Here is a 21,765-nt window from a genome sequence, read left to right as displayed (position 1 = left end):
TCTGCATAGGAGAATGGCATGCGCTTGCTAGATTCGATGCCAACAAGTGCATGCTTCCGCCACGATTCATTAAATTGTTTAGGCTTGTGCCTCTTTTAAGCTTATTAAGCTTAAATAACCTCAAACTTGATGACTTGTCTACTTCTCTGTGAGAAAAAAAAAAACAACTTGCGAAAGAACCTTCCTAAGTGGTCCTCCACCTACTATGAGAGGTCCTTTGCGATCAGAGGATACAGCACAGGGTTCTTCACCGCCAGGAACACACTTGTGTTGTCATTTCATCGTGAGACTGCCTGTAGAGTCCGTTCATTCCAGGAGCTTTGCCTTTGCAAGAGATGGTAAGACATTGGAAGCTCTTGATCTCAGCTTCACTCTGATACCACTGGTGCACAAATCGGATAATGTATCACATAGTGAATACCAGAAGGTCCCCAAGAACAAAGAACTCTACAAACCTTCATAATTTCAAGAACAAAGCAAAATGGAATTTGCACAACATGAGACAAAAAGATAAATTGGGTGCAATCTCCCCCCATTCCTTGTGTGAGCGCTTCACTAGACATGTATTTATAGATTTATTTATCTTCAAGCCCAAAAATATTCCACTTTACAAACAGCATGCTTTTTCTTTTGCGTATGTGTTTGCCCAATTATAGAGTAAGTTGTTTGGGCGTCCAAAAGTCGAGCTATGCCCAAATACAAATATCAAATAATGAAATATTTAACCAAGCATATATGTACATACAAGATAATAAATGTTTTGTCAAGTGCTTTAATAAATAAGCATGCTTAAATAAATATTGGCTCCATGCCTTTAGTGATAAGGCACGTGCCATCAAAAATAGTAATTCTTCTAGGCATTTGGATTCACGCTATCGCCCAATGCTACCCAACACCATCGCCGCCTGCTCTACACATCAAGTAAAGCATTCACAATTTTTAGAAAATAATTAAATAAAACTCAACAAAAGTGAATACCTAGAAATCTTTAGGTACAAAATAATTAAATAGGGTGGAACTCTGTCCTAACCTTAATTTAATTCGAGTGCGCACTCTAAACTCGTAAATGTCCATTAATTTCATATGTATTTTACAAAATCACCCGTTATAGAATCACCCACATGCACATTAAATTAATCTGACGCCCGAAAAGGAAAAATTTTCCCGTCAGCTTCTCCCACAAGGAATCCACCTCGTGTGCGAGCCCCGACAAATAAATAGTTCCTCATGGAATCCACCGTAGAATATGCCTCCTGGCATCAGATGCATTCTTGGTTGCCATAGATAATGGCATATCTCAAAATTGTCTTATGGATTTTTTAGCATCATTTCATGCTACTTCATGTAGGGAGTGATTCTCTACTTATGATGCTGGAAAGAGAGGATGTATTTGTCTTAGTAATAACTATGCATGTAACATAGGTGGCATTGAGAATATATACTTATCATTGCCAAATGAATGCCATATTGGGGAATATGTAAATTTTCCATAAGTTTGGGATACGTGGTCAAATCTTTGGATTTGTCATAATTTGGACACTATAACTCCAAATCAAGCGCTCTATAGCTCAATAGATTCCATTTTTCAAGCGTTTTCCAATGGTAGGTCACATCATATGATTTTGAGAAAGTTATGGGTATGTTATCCGGGTGCCACCTTTTTAGTATTGAAAACATGAAAATTGGGAGATTCCCAAACTCACTAATATTGTTTTAATGGTTCTTCTTTCATCTTGCATTATGTATAGCATGTTCCAAACTTAATAAAGAGTTTGAACAGTATAGGGCAGCTTGATGATTGTGGTTATAGAGTGATCTTTGGTGATCATGTATGGAAGATTTGCAATAGCTAAAGGATTAAAATTTGATACTTTGTATCCTTTTCATGTTTCTAATATTAAAGACCATATTGTAGCTGTCACTAACGAGCCATCTATCTCTTTATGCCATTTCCATTTGGAGCATATGTCAAAATGAAAGCTTTGTGTTATTTGGACTATCTTCTTTGTATAAATTTTTTAATCTTGGTTTTTGTGAGATCTTTGAAAAGAAAACTAAATTGTTGCATAAGAGAGGTAATGAAAGCAAAAGATTAGAATGTCTTGATTTGGTTCATATTGATCTATGTGGGCCAAAATTGGATGAAGTTTTGTACTTTGTCATCTTTATAGATGATGCAACAAGGAAGGTTTGGGCTTCTCCTCTTGAAAAGAAGAGTGATGTATTGGATGCATTTCAAAAGTTCTTGGCATTTGCAAATAATCGATCAGACAAGAAGCTTAAGTGCTCGAGGCCTAATAATGATGGAGAGCATACCTCGCATATCTTTATGAACTTTTGCACAAGATTGGTATCAAGGTAGAGTTGACAACTCCTAAGAATCCGGCTCAAAATGATATGGCTAAGAAGATGAACATGACCATTTAGGAAAGGATTCATAGTATGCTCTCGAATACTAGACTTATCAATGGATTTTAGAGTGAAGCTGTAAAGACAATAGTGCACTTATTCAATAGGTCTCCTAACAACTGATTGGATTGTAAGATATCAAAGGAGTTGCATGTTTTCTACCATGAAGCATTCATGCATATACCTAGGGACAAGTGGATTAAGCTTAATCTTAAGTCTAAGAAATGTATTTTTATTGGCTATGGACAGTCATGTGAAATGGGCTATCTCTTGTGGAATCATGAGCCAAAGAAGGTGGTACACAACCACAATGTTATCTTTAATGAGAATAAGATACATAAGTAGCCTATCAAAATGGTTGTGATCCATAGAGTGATATTTTAAGAGGATGAACAATCAACACATTAGCATATTGCATGACCTATTCCAAACATGATTGAGGGCTTGGACATCCTACTAATGCTAAGGTGGGAGTGCCACAAGATGGTAAACATCCTCACATTTTACAAGATAAACAGTTGGGATAGCCAGCGGCTCTAGTTGATCCAATTTTACACATGTCTATGAGGGTTTCTAGACTGCTTGACAAATATACTCCATCTATAGACTATGTCATGGTCATTGATTGTGGTGAGCCTTCTTGTTATACACATGCTATAAGTAGGGATATTAGTCATAAGTGAAAGAGGACGATGTAGTCAGAAATGCTATGGATACTAGTCATAATTGAAAGAGGACTATGTAGTCAAAGATGGATTCTTTGGAAAAGAATGCTACGTGGGAGTTATTCTCTTTACCTAATAAGGGCAAAAATGCATTGTCATGTGAGTGGGTCTACAAGTTGAAGGTGTCTCCATCTGATGCATTGCCTAAGTATAAGGTAGGATTGGTAACCAAAGCATTTAAGCAAGAGAAGGGGATTGACTTTGATGAGATCTTCTCGTCAATAGTCAAGATGACCACCCTTCATATGGTTCTTGCTTTCCTTGCTAAAGAGGATATGGAGTTGGTTTAGATGGTTTTCAAGTTTTCTTTCTTACATGGAAATTCGCATGAGGATATTTACATGTAGTAGCCTAAGGGGTTTGTTGTGGAAGGTAAAGAGCAGTTAGTATATAAGCTACATAAGAGATTATGTGGTTTGAAACAAATTCCCAAGGAACGATATCATAAGTTCATACCTTTATGATGTCTTAGGGGTACACTAGGAGTGAGACGATTACCATCTATACACAAGGAAGGCTAGGGATGCTAGCCTTATAATCTTCATTCTTTATGTGGATGACATGTTGATTGTTGAAAATTCATTTATAGATGTAGATGCTTTAAAGAAAATATTGCATGAGACCTTTAACATAAAGGACTTGGGGAATGTTGGTCACATTCTTGATATGCACATTATGCAAGATCGAGACAAAAAGATACTATATTTGTCTCAGAAGGAATACATTGGGAAGGTATTGTAGCATTTCAATATGGAGGGAGGGAAGGCTATTGATATTCCATTTCCTCCATATTTGAAACTTAGCTAAGAGGATAGTTCCAACTCATATAAATAGAAGGGTGAAATGGTCAAGGTTCCTTATGCATCCATAGTTGGTAGCTTGATGGACACCATGGTTGCTACATATCTAGACATTGCCTATACAGTGGGAGTAGATAGCATATATATGTCAAACCCTCGAAAGAGGCCTTAGAAGGTAGTAAAGAGTATCATAAGATACTTGAATGGCACTAGGTCTATGTACATATGCTTTGAAGAAAAAATGCATTTGTTCTTGGATATGTAGATGCTAATTTTATAGGGAGTGTAGACTCTAGGAGATCTACTATAGATTTTGTCTTTACTTTCATAGGTGGTGTAGTCTCTTGGATCTCTCAAATTCAACCATGTACGGCTTTATCTACCACCACTAAGGTAGAGTATGTTATAGCCATTGAGGCACATAAAGAAGCTACATGGCTTAGTCATCCAATGGAAGGCATGTATTATAGGAGAGGTACGTACATTGCAATTATGATAGTCATAGTGTCATTCAACTGGTATGGAACCATGTCTTTCATGCAAAGACAGCACATTGAGGTGAAATATCAATTCATTAAAGACATGCTTGAGGACAAGGGCATTGATCTTGTCAAGATCCATATAGATAATAACCATGCATATCTTCTCAATGAAGAGTTTACCTTCTAAGTGCTTTGCATACTACAAAGTGCTAATGGTTATTGGATAATACTTTTCAATTTATTCTTATACTCCCATAAATGCATGTTGGCCTTTAAGTGGGAGGTTGTTGGGGTAAAGGAAAATGGCCAACAATCTAATAGGAACCCCTTCTATATGTATGCATTTTATAGTCATATAAAAGAAAAGATAACAAAGAATAAGGGTACCATTCATTTTGTACCTACATAACTCTCTTTTGTTCTTATCTATGTCAACCCTCTTGAACTCCATAGCTTCTATCTCACATCCCACCAATGCTTTCCTCTCACTGTTTGCATTGTATACTTGTGTGTGGAATTGTGTACATTAGACATGCCATTCATACACTAGTACATACATCCTACTAGGAAAGGAAGGAAGGATTATAATAGATAGCATGGAAGAAAGGAGGTGAATACTACACTCTTGCCACACATTGGGCACATGCGCACCAATGAGTTGCACCATTGCACTCTATTTTACCATAAGAGCACACTTTAGTGTGCACTGCTTGCTCTGCACTTATTTTACAAAAGTGCTGCATAGTGCACCATTACTTTGGAGACACATACACATTCACAACCACTTGAGCCATCCCTAAATCACCTTGCATATCACTATGTGCATCCACTATATAGACAAGCTCATCATGCACACAATTGGAGGGGCATAGCCTTGTGTGCCCCAATGTCTCCTAGTTCTCTCTTTCTCCATTCTTGTGTGCACTTATGCGTGCTAGTATACACTCACATACACATGTGAGCACTAGCGTGCACTTGTGTGCACTTGTGTGCATTTGTGTGCATGAGGCTCATACCCATCTAGGTGCACTCACCCCTAGGTTAAAAGCATTCACATTATCATAAGCATAAAGAAACCAATTGCACTATAAATCAAACATATTGAAACTCACTACACACATAACATAGTGTCCACATTGTGCACTTATATAGTAGCTTGATTATCAAGCACTAGAGATGCCCACACATACATAAATATTAGACTACATGTTGTCCTCTGCATACTTGACCCTTGTGTTACATGTCCATTAATAGTGGGATAAATTAGAAGCACTCAAATGCTTCTATGTAGTAGTTGATATGCACAACCATCCATCCGTCACACACCCTGTACATCTTCCCTATTGGCAAGGGATGGTTGGAAAGGGAGTGAGACAAGAAGAACGTGTCTATGTGCCCCCATCACACACACCAATGCATATGTGTGCACTAGTGCACTACAATTGTGCACTATCTCTTATGCATAAGCTTGACTAGGTTTCACCCTTAGACTCACACATTTATACTTGCATCAAAGTTGCACTCTCTCAAAGGATCTATGAAACCTTGGCTATGAACTTAAAACTTGATCACTCCAACATCAATAATGTTCTAGGTGAGGCTATCCATGTGGACAATCTTCATCTCCATTGCAATAGGGGTAAAAGATCACATTAATCCCATCAAGATATAGTTGTAGGAGAAACCCACATAGAAATCATGGAAACCTAGGACTTAATAAGTGATATTAGGAAGCTAGCAAGAACTCCTTAAGATGGAAGAATCATGCAAAATTTCTAGACCATACTTCCAGAATGTGCAATGCACTCCCTGCAATAGGAACCATCGTCCTTCAAAATGTTTTGAGCCACCTTATTCATGCATTAACTATGGATGATTCGACTATGAAGTTGCATATTGCAAAGCCCCGCAAAGAATCCTTGCCCTTGGCTTTGCCTACCAACAATTTAATCATGGCCCAAATTATACTAGACAACCCCCACTCGCCCCCACAGTGGGCAGTATTGGCCCCTCCAATGGCTGTACAACAATCTAAGATTAACCTCTACGAGTTCCATAGACCCCTAGTGCCAATTGTCATGCACTTGCCCAATAATGGCAATACCCACTTTATTTAAGAACCAACGGAGGACAAGGAATATAGAAATCCTTTTGTTTGTTAGGTTGGAAAAGGACAACAAATCCTCAAAGACTACCATTCTGTACCCATTATTATGCTAGAATGAGGCCACATGCAAGGCATACCTAGAAATAGAGACCCCATTGCATGTTGGAACTGTGGGCAACCATGACACATTTCTCAAGGTGTTCACAGAAGGAGGAGCAATCTGAGGAGGATGGGTCTTTTTGTGGGGTGAGAGGTGAGTGGGGTGTAGTGACACATTGAAGGTTTGGTGTGTCCTTGTGTGAGCACCAGAAAATGTTCGATGACATGGTGAACTCCTTCCCCATGGAGGGAGGGATTAAGGTGGATTGTTGTGATGCACTGGCCTTGTGCCATGATGTGATACCGTGTTGTTGAATTCCATGTTGAGTTACCGTGTCATGTTGGGTTCCTAGCCTGAAGGGGGAGCCATGATGTGTTGTGTCGAGTCGTGTTATGGTGCCGTGTTGTGTTGGCATGACATGTTGAGTTGGTCCACAACACAACGTGCACGAGCAGGACCGAGTCGGCTTTGTAACAAAGCATTGCCACCATGAATGTGGAATCATGCATATACATCTCCATTGTCCATAGTGTAAGGCAAAAAGTAGCAAGAAAATAGTACCATCTATCCCCTTAAGCATATTCATAGTGTAAATTATTAGTGATGAAGATAGCATTCCCATTCCTATGCACACACACACACAAAGCAAGACTAGGGAAGTGAGCATTGAAGGCCCCACGATAATGAATGGACTAGTCATTGGCAAGAAAAGGAAAAACAACTAAAATCAAACTTAAGAGTGAAAGACTCTCAACACCACCACTAATAGTTGCCACCTCTAGTGTAAAAAGTGCTACAACAACACCACACATTGCTAACAAAAATATTTACAAGGATAAAACATACCCTAACCTGGTTCAACAGCTAGCTGCAATTGATAAGGTCAAGGAATGGGTAAAGGGGATTCAAGACAAGTTGCAGATAGGACAAGCCGACAAAATCTTGAGCATTCTAAGCCTATCCCACGCAGCTCTTCAAGAGAAGCCATGACAACCTAATGAAATCACGATTGAGTCCCTGAATGACCCACAACCATGCAAGTAGGTTATAGTATACCTATGAGATCATCAGTCCTACCATTATTAAAACCACTCCATATGTTAGAACCAACAACTCTAGCTATGAGAGCTCTATCTATAGGGATCAGAAGCTAGCTAGGAGATCACAAGGTGCTAGGGGGTTCTGGTGGCTATAAATCCCTTTGGCATCTACGACTAGTCTAGCCTCTTACAAGCCTGGGATGGTTCTCCCAAAAAGCTTAATGCTAGCTATGGGTGAATTAGTGGTATCGCCTTCAGGTAGAGTTCTATATGTATGATTGATCTAATATAATAAAACAAGTTATCATGTTTTTTTGAAAGGATTATCTTCAAAGTGTCTTTGTATTGTGTGACTAAATAATGTGAATGAACCTTTACCTAATGGGTACTTAAGGAGCCTATCTTTATGTGTCAAATTAAGTGCACTAGGTAATTGAACAATTAAGCAATCCCATCAAAAAAAGGAAGGAGAGAGGGAAGATCCCTCCTATGGTAGGGCGGTCTCGGTAATCCAAGAGGTTTTTCTCAAAATGATAGATTAGGAGCAATTAGGAATAGCTGCATAGGGAAGATCCAGAGCTCATGTCATTCTAGGGGAACAAGGTGAGACTTTTCTTATGGGAAAAGAGTTTGACCCATTAGCCCCTCCTCATTTCTCATCCTCTTTGAACCAAGTGTGACATGAATCTCCTTCAATTTCAGTTAGTTTGCACAAGTAGCTACCCATGACAAGTGCTAGATAAATGTTAAGGGATCTTAGCATAATTAAAAACCTTACTTGTAAGTCAATCCTCTTCAATATGGAAGCAGGCTTCCCTTGCAAGGTAGAGTCAAGTGGTCCTGGTAGGAAAAGTTTGTAATATTTCAAGAAAATTCGACATGGCATCATCTAGGCCTACCTCTTGATGGACTATTGAAATCATGCCGTCAAGGTTGCATTAGATATACACATTACATAAACCTCATTAGGGTTGCCATATAAGAATGCCATCTTATCATCCAAGTACATTAAGGTCCATATCTTCTTTAGCCACTAAGTCAAGCATAGTGTGAAGCTAACATTATCATGACAAGTGAGAGGATCTCAATAAAGTCCACACCTTTCTCCTACTTGAAGCCTTCGGCTACCAAATGTGACTTATGCTTTGGCTTAACATTAGCAACTGCAACCTTTCATTTATAAACCCATTTACATTGCAAAGAATTCTTTCCCTTAGCAAAAGGAACTAACTCTCAAGTCTAATTCTTTGTGATAGAATGCCTTCTTTACTGCATGAGCTATTTCCCACTTAAGCATGTCATCTCACGAGTCATGGCCTCTAAAGCAAGATGGCTCCCCACAATCTATCATCATCACATAGTCAACCCCAAGAAAAAACTCTATCAGGGAAACAAGAGATGTGAGTAGACCTCCATAACATAATGGGCTAGTATATTTAGTCCTATCATAAGGCTCTCAACCTACTGCTCAATAGATCTCATTGCTTCTTTCTCACTAATAGGAGCATCACTTATGCCCTCCTTTTGCACACTTGATGCACTATCACTTTCCCTACATTGGAAAATAATATATGGCACTATATCTTGAAAGGTAACCTTTCTTATTCTACCTCCTTAAGAGGTTGCTTATGCATCTTCTTCTCATTGAAGGTCACCTCCTTTTACTATGGACAATCTTTCTACCTTTTGGATCCCAAAGGCGATAGTCCATCTCATCACTCTATCCATAGCCCAAAAAGATGCATTTACAGGATTTTGGCTCTAACTTACCATGCCTTTCCTTCGGTACATTCTCGTAAGCTTCATGGCCAGATACTCTTAAGTGATCATAAAATAGCTTCTTATAGAGCATGCCTATTCAAGAATGTTATCATCCAAAGTAGTATTAGGTAGCATGTTTATACAATGTATACCAATCGCCCTAGCCTGAGCCTAAAATCCTTGAGTAAGTCCAACATTAGATAGCATAGTTAGCATTCTTTCATTTATCCTCATATTTATATGCTTTGCAACATCATTTTGGACAAGATAACCTTGAGTTCCCTTTCTATCACATATGCTTCATAAAAATTTCTAAAGTAATGGAAGCATATGCTCTACCATTATTAGTTCACACCTAAGTCTCTTATCAAATTGATTTTTTAACAATAATTGCCAAAAAAATTTAAAAAGACAAAGACTCATCTTTCTTATTCATAGCGAAAGCCCATACTTTTCTAATTGCATCATCAATGAATATGACAAAATAGGATTCCCCCTATGGACTTTATAGGCATAGGTCCATATATATCATTGCACCCTAAGTCAAGCAGCTCTCTTCTTTTGAAAAAGGTAAGTAAGACAAATGAGATAGCATGATGACAAAAGGTATATGAAGGGATGCATCGTGCCACATTTGGCTCCTTTAACAATAACAAATAATCCCTTATAGAATTTCCATTAACTCCCAAAAGAAGTTGTGTATCCCAAGTTATCCAACTGACCTACAAATATCAAGCTCTTAGAAAGCTTGGGTACATGTTGTACATTTTGAAGAGTAAAGGTAGATCCATTCTAAAAAGCAAACTGAACATCACTTGCATTAACTATGTCATATACAAATTCATTATATTAAGATGAACTAATCCACATATGCCTACTGTCATATGAACAGAACCACTCCTTATGAGGAGTCACATGAAAAGATGCACTACAATCAAGTATCCAATCTCAAGCCAACTATCAATCTCCTAAAACTAGCATGTGTGTAGCAAGAGTAGAAGTAAAGAGTACTTCACTGTCACTATTATGTGCAATTAATCATTGTATTTATTTCTTGAATCTTTACCTTTTCTTTACCTTATTTCTTGTCAACATCCTCACTATCCTTCCTCTTATCTTTTTTCTTTAGCTATCATTTATAATAGTTCTTTGTAATATAACTTGTTTTACCAAAGTGGAAGCATTTAATGCCTCTTTTGGACCTAGATTTGCTGCCTAACCACCCACAATCCTAGTTCTTGCCTTTATATTGTTTTCTATCTCTTTCTTTGTGAGTTGCCGATGCTTGACCATTTTTCTCTTGGCCTATGAATTTCCTACATATATCTTCAATCGATAAACTAGCAATAACATCATTAGACTTTCATTCACCCTTTGGAGTTGAATTACTTATGGCTACCCTAAAGGTGTCCCATGATGCTACCAAGGAGCACACTAAAAAGATTGCCTTAATCACATATTCAAATTTTAACTTTTGGGCATGTTTTTAACACTAAGTATGATGCTGAATTTATTAAGGTAGTAGTCCTCCATCATCTATAAGGTAGCAGTCAATAGTACTACCCTCCATCATCTATAACTCTAATAACTTTTTCATGAGATACACCTTATTAGATGCATTTTTCTTCTCATTAGTGTCACATAGCTTCTTCCATAAGCCATGTACAATGGCCTCATTTACAATTGTAAAATACATGCATTCTACCAAGTGTAGCCTAATAATCGATTTGGCTAATGTATCAAGCTCAAATCAATCCTCTTTAGGCATGTCTATTGGTTTTGCATCTATGCATCTTATGGACCTCAATTGCTTCTTCTAAATAAGGGCATCAAACTAAAGTTAGTACCATCAAATTTATTGATGTTATACAATTCCATGCCCCCATTGCATACAATGAAACATTGTGCAAAAATAGCAACTATCTATCAAGGAATAGCAATTGGAATATCAACAAATTGCACCAACCAGCAGAATTTTACAATGCCTACTTAGTATAAACAGAACTATAAGAGGATATAAAATGAATTGTTACTTAGAAATAATGCATTTATTACTATCCAAACATTGTAAAAATCACTAGATATAGTTAAAATATTATATTATTGTATCAACAGTTCCTCAGAGATATAGTACCATAATAGTATCCAGTTGTTTAGAAGTACATTAGACTAATCTCCCTAAAACCACAACAATATATCAAAGAGCAATGTTCTTGCTCATTCACAAGAAAGTATGCATGGACAATATGTTGTAGTTTACAATAATATATGTAGCTCAAAAATTGCTACACCAATCAAAGTCTCTACTCCAAAAAAAGTTACTACATACAATAGTAGCCAACAACAAACTCTAAAACTATGAAATCTGCAAATTGCAATCTATATCAAACAACATACAACCCCAAATTAATTATTTTTAATAATCATTATTGGTTACCAATACCTAGTAACTTATATATTATGTCCATACAATGAGCATTGTAAGCTGTGATCTATTTTGTAGATTTTAAACCATCTATGAAAAATTGCCAAAAAGACAAAACAACCAATGTAGCACTTACAAGTCAGAAATGGAGCTCGAAATAGCCTCATTTTGAAAAATGAACTAAAATAACTCTATATAGGCCTTCTTGAGAATTTGTCAACCGCTTCACACAAACCAAATCTTGCCTAAAATGGAGATCATGAAGATTTCCACTAGCAATGCTACCTAAAGACTCCCATCCATTCTGGTACCAATTAATGGAATCTCAATAAGAATTGAGATTGCACAAAGATAGGGAGAGATATATATAAACATGTATAGTTACTGAGTGAGATGGGCAATTGGCCAACTTGGCCCACATTGGCCTTTACCCCAATAACATGTTCCATTTTACTAGAATGAAAGCCCATAGACCTTATATCCAACCAAAATGAGAAGCAGAAATCTCTTAATTAGAGAGCTTGAAAAACATGGAACCAAACGTGGATATACAAAGATTCTTCCAATAGAAAAAAGAGAGATATTGCTTTAAAGTATTGATGTTTGAAATCTTGCCTAGTGATTGTTGGCTGTGAGGAAGACAATGATCTTGTGCAAGATTTTCTTGAAAGCCTACCAATGGAAAAAGGTTTCTTCTTATCAATGATATCCAATGGACAATGAATTTGAGATAGGAGACTTCCATTCATATGATTGTTGAGATATCGAGCTCCACTCGTGATATGTCAGGGTGACAGTTGTGCATTTATGTCACCGACTTGTTAGTTGCAGACGCGGTTGGTACACCGCCCATGAATAATAGCTAGATGACAGCTATCCTTATCTACTCTAGTTCGTGGCTCAATTAGTATGCCACCTTAGTTAGTTGAGTTTGGTTTGAGACCCATATATAGGGTTCTTCTATTTCTATGTACTTGAGTTCTTTTGGCTTACACAACTAAGAAGAGGAAAACTTTTTTCAGCCTCCACTTGTGTGTGTATTCCCCCATTGTGCAAGCAAGAAAGCTACAAGTGAGACTCCTTCCTTCTCTCCCACAATCTTGACATGGTATCAGAGCCTTGTTCATGGTAAGGAGCTCAAGAAAGCAAACCAAGTTCGTGGTGTTCTGGTAAGAGGAGCAGTGTTGCTTTCATTTTCTGTTTTGGGAGCAGATCTCTGCAGGTAGCACAACCGGAAATTGCAAGAGTGCATTGTCTCAGGTTGAGACGCCCTTCGCGATGAAGCAACAGGGCAATATATGCTGCGGGACAGGGCTTTAGCCCTTAGTGACCCTGTTTTTTTTATTTGAGGCCATTTCGGGGCCTGTTTTGGAGGCGGAAGTTTTCTGCACGCACTCCAGAAAATGCCCTGTTTTATGCTGTGCGACCACTGTTCTACAGGTCGGTGAAAAGTTTCCACAGAAATTGCATCGTATGCTTGTGTGCAGAGACATTGGGAGTTACAGAATCATCCTTGTTTCCTGTTTATGCAAAATCGTCACTAGGAAGTGACTGTGTGGTCAAATACCACTTTCGCCAGTTTTGCAGATTTGTCCTTGTGAGGGTGAAGCTGTGTTTTTTGTAGTGACAGAATTTTTTGCAATATTCTGTAATGGCGTCTGATTCTCTTTCACAGATTGTAACTAGAAAGCTTGACAAGAACAACTTCCAAGCATGGAAGTTTAGAATGACGAATTTCCTTATGGAAAAAGGATATTGGGAATTTGTTGCAGGAAATGAAGAAGAACCAGTTCTTCCTAATGTTCCCAATCAACAACAAATGCAAGCATTCAAAGCATGGCATGAGAGAGCCAAGAAAGTTATGTACTGGATGTCTATCAGTATTTCAGACTCTGATTGTGCATATTCAGGATGCAAGTATGCCAAAGGAGGCATGGGATACTTTGTCAAAAATGTATAGCATAAATACACAAGCCAGGAAAATGCAGCTCAAGCAAGAGTTGCATAATGTGCAAAGAGAAAGTATGAGCATCAATGACTACCACATGAAGGTGAAGAAGATTGCAGATGCACTTGCTTCCATTGGGTCGCCAGTGGAAGATGATGATTTAGTTTCTGTGACCTTGAATGGTCTAGGAAAGGATTATGCACAGTTTCGGACATCCATTTCAGTTCGTAAAAGATTTCCTGATTTTGAGGAGTTGATTGCTCTTCTAATTTCTGAGGAGCAGAGAAATGGTAGTGTATCTTCTTTAGGAGAAACTTCAAAAGAAACTGTCTTCTACTCAAATGATGGAAGAGGTAGAGGCAGAGGTAGAGGAGGCCGATCTGGAGGCCGTGGTAGAAATCAGAATATGCAGCAAACTCAAGAAAACCAGTCCTATGGAGGAGGACGTGGTAACTCTAGAGGCAGGGGGAGCCAAAGAGGTCGTGGTGGATGGCAAAGAGGCCAAAATGCAAACAGCAATGTTGAATGCTACTACTATGGTAAAATGGGTCATATGGCTAAAGACTGCTATAAAAAGCAGAATGACATCATGAATAGGAAATTGCAACAAGGAAATTATGCATCTTCTAGTAGACAAGGTGATGATAGAAATGAGCATTTGTTTATGGTACAGCACATGAACAATTCTGTGACAAGTGCAGAAGAAAGCAACGAAGTGTGGTATGTTGACTCAGGTGCATCAAACCACATGACAAGTCATGCAGAATGGATGCAAGATGCAAGAAAAATGGAAAAACCAGGATTTGTGGAGACTGGTGATGATACTGCACATCCTATTGTGCAGATTGGAAAAATTCATTTGTCTATGCAGGATGGGAAAAAGAAATACCTGTCAGATGTATTTCATGTCCCGAATATCACCAAGAATCTGGTTTCTGTTGGTCAAATGGTTGAGCAGGGCTTGCAGGTCAGATTTAATCCTCATGGATGCTTTGTTGAGGATATGAAAAATAAAGGTCGCTTGATAGCAAAAGGAAATAAGAAGGGCAGAATGTTTACATTGGATGCAGACATGCCTGAATTGAGTGCAGCAATGTTTGCACATGGGACCGATGTAGTTGCAGATATTGATATCTGGCATAAACGCATTGGTCATGTTAATGTAGAGCGACTTAAATCAATGCAGGCCTAAAATATTGTTGCAGGATTGCCTAAATTCAAGGTTGCAGAAATGCATAAGGTATGTGAAGCCTGTCAGTTTGGAAAACAAGCAAGGAAACCATTTCCTAGACATGTTCAAGAGAGTAAGAAGCCATTGGAATTAATCCACTCTGATGTGTGGACTACTAAAGCTGCATTTCTTGGAGGCTGTCATTATTTTGTTACTTTTATTGATGACTATGGCAAAAAAATTTGGGTGTATTTTATGAAAAAAGAAAAGTGAAGTTTTTGGGCATTTCAAAACTCTTAAAGCTATGGTTGAAAAAGAAACAGGCCTGCAAATAAAATGCCTAAGGTCAGATGGAAGGGGAGAGTACCTCTCAAATGAGTTTGCAAGGTTCCTGCAGGAGCATGGCATAAAGCAGCAATATTCATGCAGTCATACCCCACAACAAAATAGAATTGCAGAAAGGAAAAACAGACATATTGGAGAGGTATCTCGTGCCATGCTCAATGAAAAAGACCTGCCAGATTTTTATTGGGCTGAGGCAGTTGCTACAGCAATCTACATAATGAACAGAACTCCTACTGCAACAATACATGGGATGACTGCAGAGGAGAGGTATACTGGTAGGAAACCAGATATTTCTCATTTGAAAATTTTTGGTTGCATTGCCTATGTTCATGTGCCAGATGAGTTGAGATCCAAGTTGGATCCCAAAGCTGAGAAGTGCATCTTTATTGGTTACTCTTTGCGGCAAAAATGGTATAAATGCTATAACCCTTCTACTCGTAAGTTTGCAGTGAGCAGAGATGTTGTTTTTGATGAGATGAGTAGCTGGTATAAACCAGTAAATGTGATTGATAATGTAGATGCACAAAATGGTAATGCTGCACAGAATTCACAGCAGCAGTCACAAGATATTAGTGGACTTGGAGCGTCCTCTAGCAGTGGTTCACATTCTTCGCCATGGACAGGCAGATTGAGATCAGGAGAATCTTCTCAAAGCAATGCAGATAGTGGTATGCAAGTATCACGAAAAGGAAAAGAGAAGGTAGATCAGCCCATGTTTGATGTGAATGCAAGTCACTCTTATGTGGATGGTGAATCCAGTGGCTCAAAATAGAGCATTGATGATGAGTTGGGTATTCCTTCTATTGTTACACCTAGAGTAAGGAAGACCGGGGATGTTTTGAGAGCACCTGGAAATGAGCCTACTTTGTGTAGGTCTATCAGAGCTAGGTATCTTGTGGATAGGCTGAAATATGATGGATTTACAGCCATTCACTATGCATATATAGTCAAAGTGATACAGGAACTAGAACCCACCTCTTTTGAGCAAGCCATGGGAAAAGAAAAATGGGAGAAAGCTATGGATGAAGAAATGGATGTCTTGGAAGAAAATGCTACATGGGAGTTGGTACCTTTGCCTAAAGATAAGAATGCAATTGGCTATAAGTGGGTTTATAAGGTGAAGCACAACGCAAATGGTTCTGTGAACAGATACAAGGCAAGATTAGTAGTCAAGGGATATGCACAAACATATGGCATTGACTATGAAGAAACATTCAGTCCGGTTGCAAGGATGAAAACCGTAAGAGCAGTCATTGCTATGGCTGCATCAAAGGGATGGTCTTTACATCAGATGGATGTAAAGAATGTATTCTTGCATGATGATTTGCAAGAAGAGGTCTATATGGAGCAGCCACCAAGTTATGTGCATGCTGTTCATCCTGAGTTTGTTTGCAGGTTGAAGAAAGCCTTGTATGGCTTGAAGCAAGCACCTAGAGCATGGTCTGACAAGATAGGACAGTATCTTGACACTATTGGCTTTCAGATTTCCAAGGCAGATTTCTCACTTTATGTGAGAAAAACAGAGAAAGATATTATATTGCTTGTCATTTATGTTGATGATTTGATTATCACAGGTGATAGTGATGAAGATATCCTTCATGTGAAAATGCTATTGAAGCAAAAGTTTGAGATGAAGAATTTGGGAGAGCTGCATTATTTCTTGGGCATTGAGGTAATTAGATCACCAAGTGGGATATGGCTCTTGCAGAGGCAGTATGGATTGGACATGTTGTCCAAATATGGGATAACAGGCTGTAAGCCTATTTCAGTTCCTTTGGAGAAGAATGTGAAGTTGAGCACAGATGCAGGTGAGCTTCTCGAAGACTCTACTATGTACAGACGCATAGTAGGAAGTTTGATTTATATGACTATTACCAGGCCAGATTTGAGCTATGTTGTTGGATTGGTAAGTCAGTTTATGCAGGCTCCAAGGAAACCACATTTGGATGCGGATAGACGCATACTCAAATATGTGAAGTCCACATTGCAGTATGGACTATTTTATGAGACTGGGGTTCAGATACAGTTACATGGATACACTGATGCTGATTGGGCTAGTAGTATTTTTGATAGACGATCTACCAGTGGATATGTGTTCTCTTTTGGGAGTGCTACAGTCACTTGGAGCAGCAAGAAACAGCCTACAGTTGCCTTGTCGAGCACAGAGGCTGAGTACAGGGGTGCAGCAATGGATGCATGTGAGGTAGCTTGGTTGCATAAGCTACTTTATGATATGCATCAGCCTACAGATGGGCCAGTTGTCATTTATTGTGACAACATGAGTAGTATACACTTGGCAAATAACCCAGTCTATCATGCTAGAACAAAGCACATTGAGGTGCATTATCACTATGTGCGAGAGAGGTTTTTACTAGGTCTTATTGATCTATTTTATGTCAGCACAGAGGATCAGGTAGCTAACATATTCACGAAGGCATTGGGCACAGAGAAGCTGCGCAAGTTCAGAGACCTACTTGGTGTGCAAGAATTAGGATTGAGCTGGAGGGGCAGTGTTAAGATATCGAGCTCCACTCGTGATATGCCAGGGTGACCGTTGTGCATTTATGTCACCGACTTGTCAGTTGACAGATGCGGTTGGTACACCGCCCATGAATAATAGCTAGATGACAGCTATCCTTATCTACTCTAGTTCGTGGCTCAATTAGTATGCCACCTTAGTTAGTTGAGTTTGGTTTGAGACCCATATATAGGGTTCTTCTATTTCTATGTACTTGAGTTCTTTTGGCTTACACAACTAAGAAGAGGAAAACTGTTTTCAGCCTCCATCTGTGTGTATATTCCCCCATTGTGCAAGCAAGAAAGCTACAAGTGAGACTCCTTCCTTCTCTCCCACAATCTTGACAATGATTACATTGTCATGTGAATATACAAAGATATTATTAACATATCTAATTCAACATTTACATAATCGGATACAAAAGGCAAAATTTTATCCAACACTTGAAACAATTTACTTCTGAGTTACAAAGACCTAGGAGTATGCATGAAGCATACCTTCTTTCTAGAGAGGAGTTTCTAGTGAATATAGTTGAAATAGGAGGGGAAGGTCATGTACAAAAAGTACAAGTACTTAAAACACTTTGATAGCATTCATACATCAATTAACTTAGGACATCCATGTAAAGTATATGAGGATGTTTGTGAGTATTGCATGGCAAACTATATTTGTTACTTATCCTTCAAACTTGTAAGATTACATTCATACTTTTTTAGGTTTTTGCTTATAAAAGGAACTATTTTCTTCCATGATCAAGGTGTAAGACAAAATTTTGAGAAAAACTCTTGTACACTAAAAATCAAAACTTAATAAGATCATTTTCAAAGTCTTCCATTGAAAGTTTTTTGATAATGAAGCAAGGATGCTCTCTCAACTTCTATTGTGGACTTCACATTGATATCTATTGCATCATGTTCAATATGAAATACTTTTTCTACTTGTTGTACAATGTGTTGAACATTCCTTGACAAAGGGAAATTTTCATTTGTGTACCACCATCATGTCTCGTTGATTACAACGTATGAGATTGGTAATATGACTGCTCCATGCCTTTACATGTTCTATTACTAATTTTTCAACATAATTGTGTGATATTTCAATAGAATATGTCACAAAATAGTGGTAAAAGAAAGTTCCATGATTGTACATGTTCTATTACTAATTTTTCGACATAACTCTATGATATTTCAATAGAATATGGTACAAAAGAATACTAAGAGGAATTTGTAAAGGTGCTCAAGCTCCACAAAATCAAAGTTATTGAAAGTTTATGAGAGCCAAATAATAAAAGCACATAGAAATACTTACCATTGAAAGGCCAACCAATACCCTCACCTACTTCAACTTATGGCTTTGCAACAACTCTCACGTGAATTCTATTGAATCTCATTTTTCAAAAAAAAAAACATTTTGTTTAATGTCTCTAATAATTCAATGGCTTGATTGAGCACAAATTATTCATAAACTTGTGATTTTCTCATAAGTTTATCAAGAATTCTTAGCTCTACATAGAAAATACAAAAACAAGGACCCTCGTAAACAATGGAAAAAATGAGATTTTAATGTGAGGTGTGAATTTTCCACTTTTCTCCCTTGGTAATATTGTTAATTTGTATCCCTTGATGATACAAGATTGGTTAAATTGTTTGAATAACATTGATGCTACTATTATTGCATTCAAACAATACAAACATGGACTATACATTTGTATGTGTACAAAGCTCATGCATGCATCTCAATGCCTTCAAGTCAACACTAATACACTAGTCTACTACAAAAGAACAAATATTCTATATAAGTAGGTGCTCTCCTTTGTCTTGTGCATCTATTATGTTAGGTATAATTTATAAAAAGACTGTAAGAAGCCTTTTTCATGTTTGACTCGCTTGACACATGCATGGCATTTATACTCAATTCATTATATGTTGGACAATAGAATCATGTTGGGAATAAGTTATAAAAAGCCATTCAACTATTGTATGACTTGTTCAATACATCCATAGCATTTATACACCATATTTATCATAAATCCAACGTCTTCCCTTCTTTCTAAACTCCATAGTTTTTCTTCTCCAAGATTCAATACAAAATGTAAAAATTTCCACCTTTGCAAAAACTATTTAACAAACACTAAAATCATCCTATATCATAGGCTGCAACCACTCATTCAATTTTCACTAGCTCTTGCAAGTCGCCACTACCTTGAAAACTAGCAAGCTAGCTTTTTAAGAAATCCATGTCCATTCTTTGCAAAGATGATAAATTGTAAATCACCAATTCCTTGTAAGCTTCCTAAAATAATCCATGTAAAGTTTTTTTATTTTCATTAAATTAATCCTAGCACAAGACTTTCAATTCATTTGTGTCTCTCCTAGAATATAATTTTCTACTAAACCTAGTTGTGTTTAATCTTTACCTACTAAAACAAGCTAGGCTTGATATTTGCTATCTCAATTTAGTAATTAAGGTTATTGTCTTGCTATCTTACATGCTTTGCTTTGTCAAGTTGGTCAAATCTCAGAAGAGGGAGATCCCTCCGTGTTGTAACATTTGAGAGATCATGCCTTTGTCACTCTCTCGTAAGTACAATGCATGTGTTTTTTTTTTTAAAGCTTGAAGGAAGCCACATTATGATGCTGCATCAATCACTTTCTCCCACTAATCTTGGCTGTTGTGTTGTAAAGAAACCAATTCTACAGGACTGCAGTTACCAACCACAGGAGGTAAGGTTTTATTCATCGGTCTCAAATTCTACTGCCTCCACAATTGTTTGGTAGCATCAAATAGGCATGCAATTCTGTATACACAGTCCTGTTTTAAACCAACAATAACTTCATAATTATATTAAATAGCCCTCAAATGTATGAATATATTAGTCATACTTCAGCATCAGATCTGAATTATGAACTTGTTGGGGTATCAACATCAACGTCAGACCATCAACACACTACCAGTACATGGAAGTAAGCTTGTAAGGCCCAAAGTGAAACTAACCGGGTGTGACTTAAACCCGGAAGACTGATGGAATAAACAGCCCTCAAACCTTAAGTAGACATACAATTTAATGTGCAGTGTCCCATTTTAAACCAACAATAACTTCACAGTTACATAAAACAGCACTCAACACGTTAATATATCAGTCATGCTTTGACATCAGCTCTGAGTTATGAATTTATTAGGGTATAAGCATCTACGTCAGACCATAAAAACACTTTTAGTACATGGAACTTGGAAGTAAGCTTGTAAATGCCCAACGTGAAACTAACCAGGTACATTTTAAACCCCAAAGACTGTTTGAATAAATAGCCTTGAAACCTTAAATATGGATTTGTATACTAGCATCACCATTTTATATACATGAAGATGACTTCAGATCTATTTCACAAAGATACATGTTGTATCTGGAATGGCTGATTACGAAGCTGTAGAGACAGTAGGCAGCAGCAATGCACTTCAACTCCCTCCTTGCTAAGCGATGCCTCAGATATCATCAGTATCTACTGCAAGGCAACCCAGATTGTTTGTGATCACGTCTTCATCCCTCCTTGCTTAGCAATGCCTCAGATATCATCATGTGGTGCAAGGCAACCCAGATTCTGTGTGTTAGCACCTTAATCCCAACTGTGTCTTTCTTGTGTCACACATCCCATCAGTGAACTTGATCAAATCTGAATGCATGAATCCAAATTCCACAAGGAGAAAGATGCTTGTAGCACTTTGTGAATGAACTAGGGTACAACTCCTGCAAATCCAAAGACAATCAATCAATCAATCAATTTCTCTCTCTCTCTCTCTCTCTCTCTCTCTGTGTGAGTGTGTGCGTGTGTGCGCGTGCACGTGTTACAACTCTTCCTGCAAATCCAAAGACAATCAATCAATCAATTAATCAATCTCTTTTTTTTTTCGTGAAGATAATAGAATTAAGTAGTAAATA

General features: G+C 37.8%; 1 protein-coding gene across 1 annotated transcript in view; it reads right to left on the bottom strand.

Annotated features, from left to right (window-relative positions):
• Positions 1-20,977: 20,977 nt before the first annotated feature.
• The window catches only part of LOC148031088 (uncharacterized), a 40,681-nt gene continuing 39,893 nt past the window's right edge, over positions 20,978-21,765 (bottom strand). Inside the window, exon 6 of the mRNA XM_087684618.1 lies at positions 20,978-21,573. Coding sequence (XP_087540744.1) covers positions 21,481-21,573 — 93 coding nt within the window. The 3' untranslated portion in view covers positions 20,978-21,480. The remainder of the gene's footprint in view (positions 21,574-21,765) is intronic.

Source organism: Lygodium microphyllum, chromosome 9, assembly GCF_053477565.2.
Source record: "Lygodium microphyllum isolate KBCC chromosome 9, Lygodium_microphyllum_v1.1.10, whole genome shotgun sequence".
NCBI classification, from domain to species: domain Eukaryota; kingdom Viridiplantae; phylum Streptophyta; class Polypodiopsida; order Schizaeales; family Lygodiaceae; genus Lygodium; species Lygodium microphyllum.
Note: the sequence above shows the minus strand (reverse complement) of the source record. Positions and strands in the feature narration are given on the sequence as shown.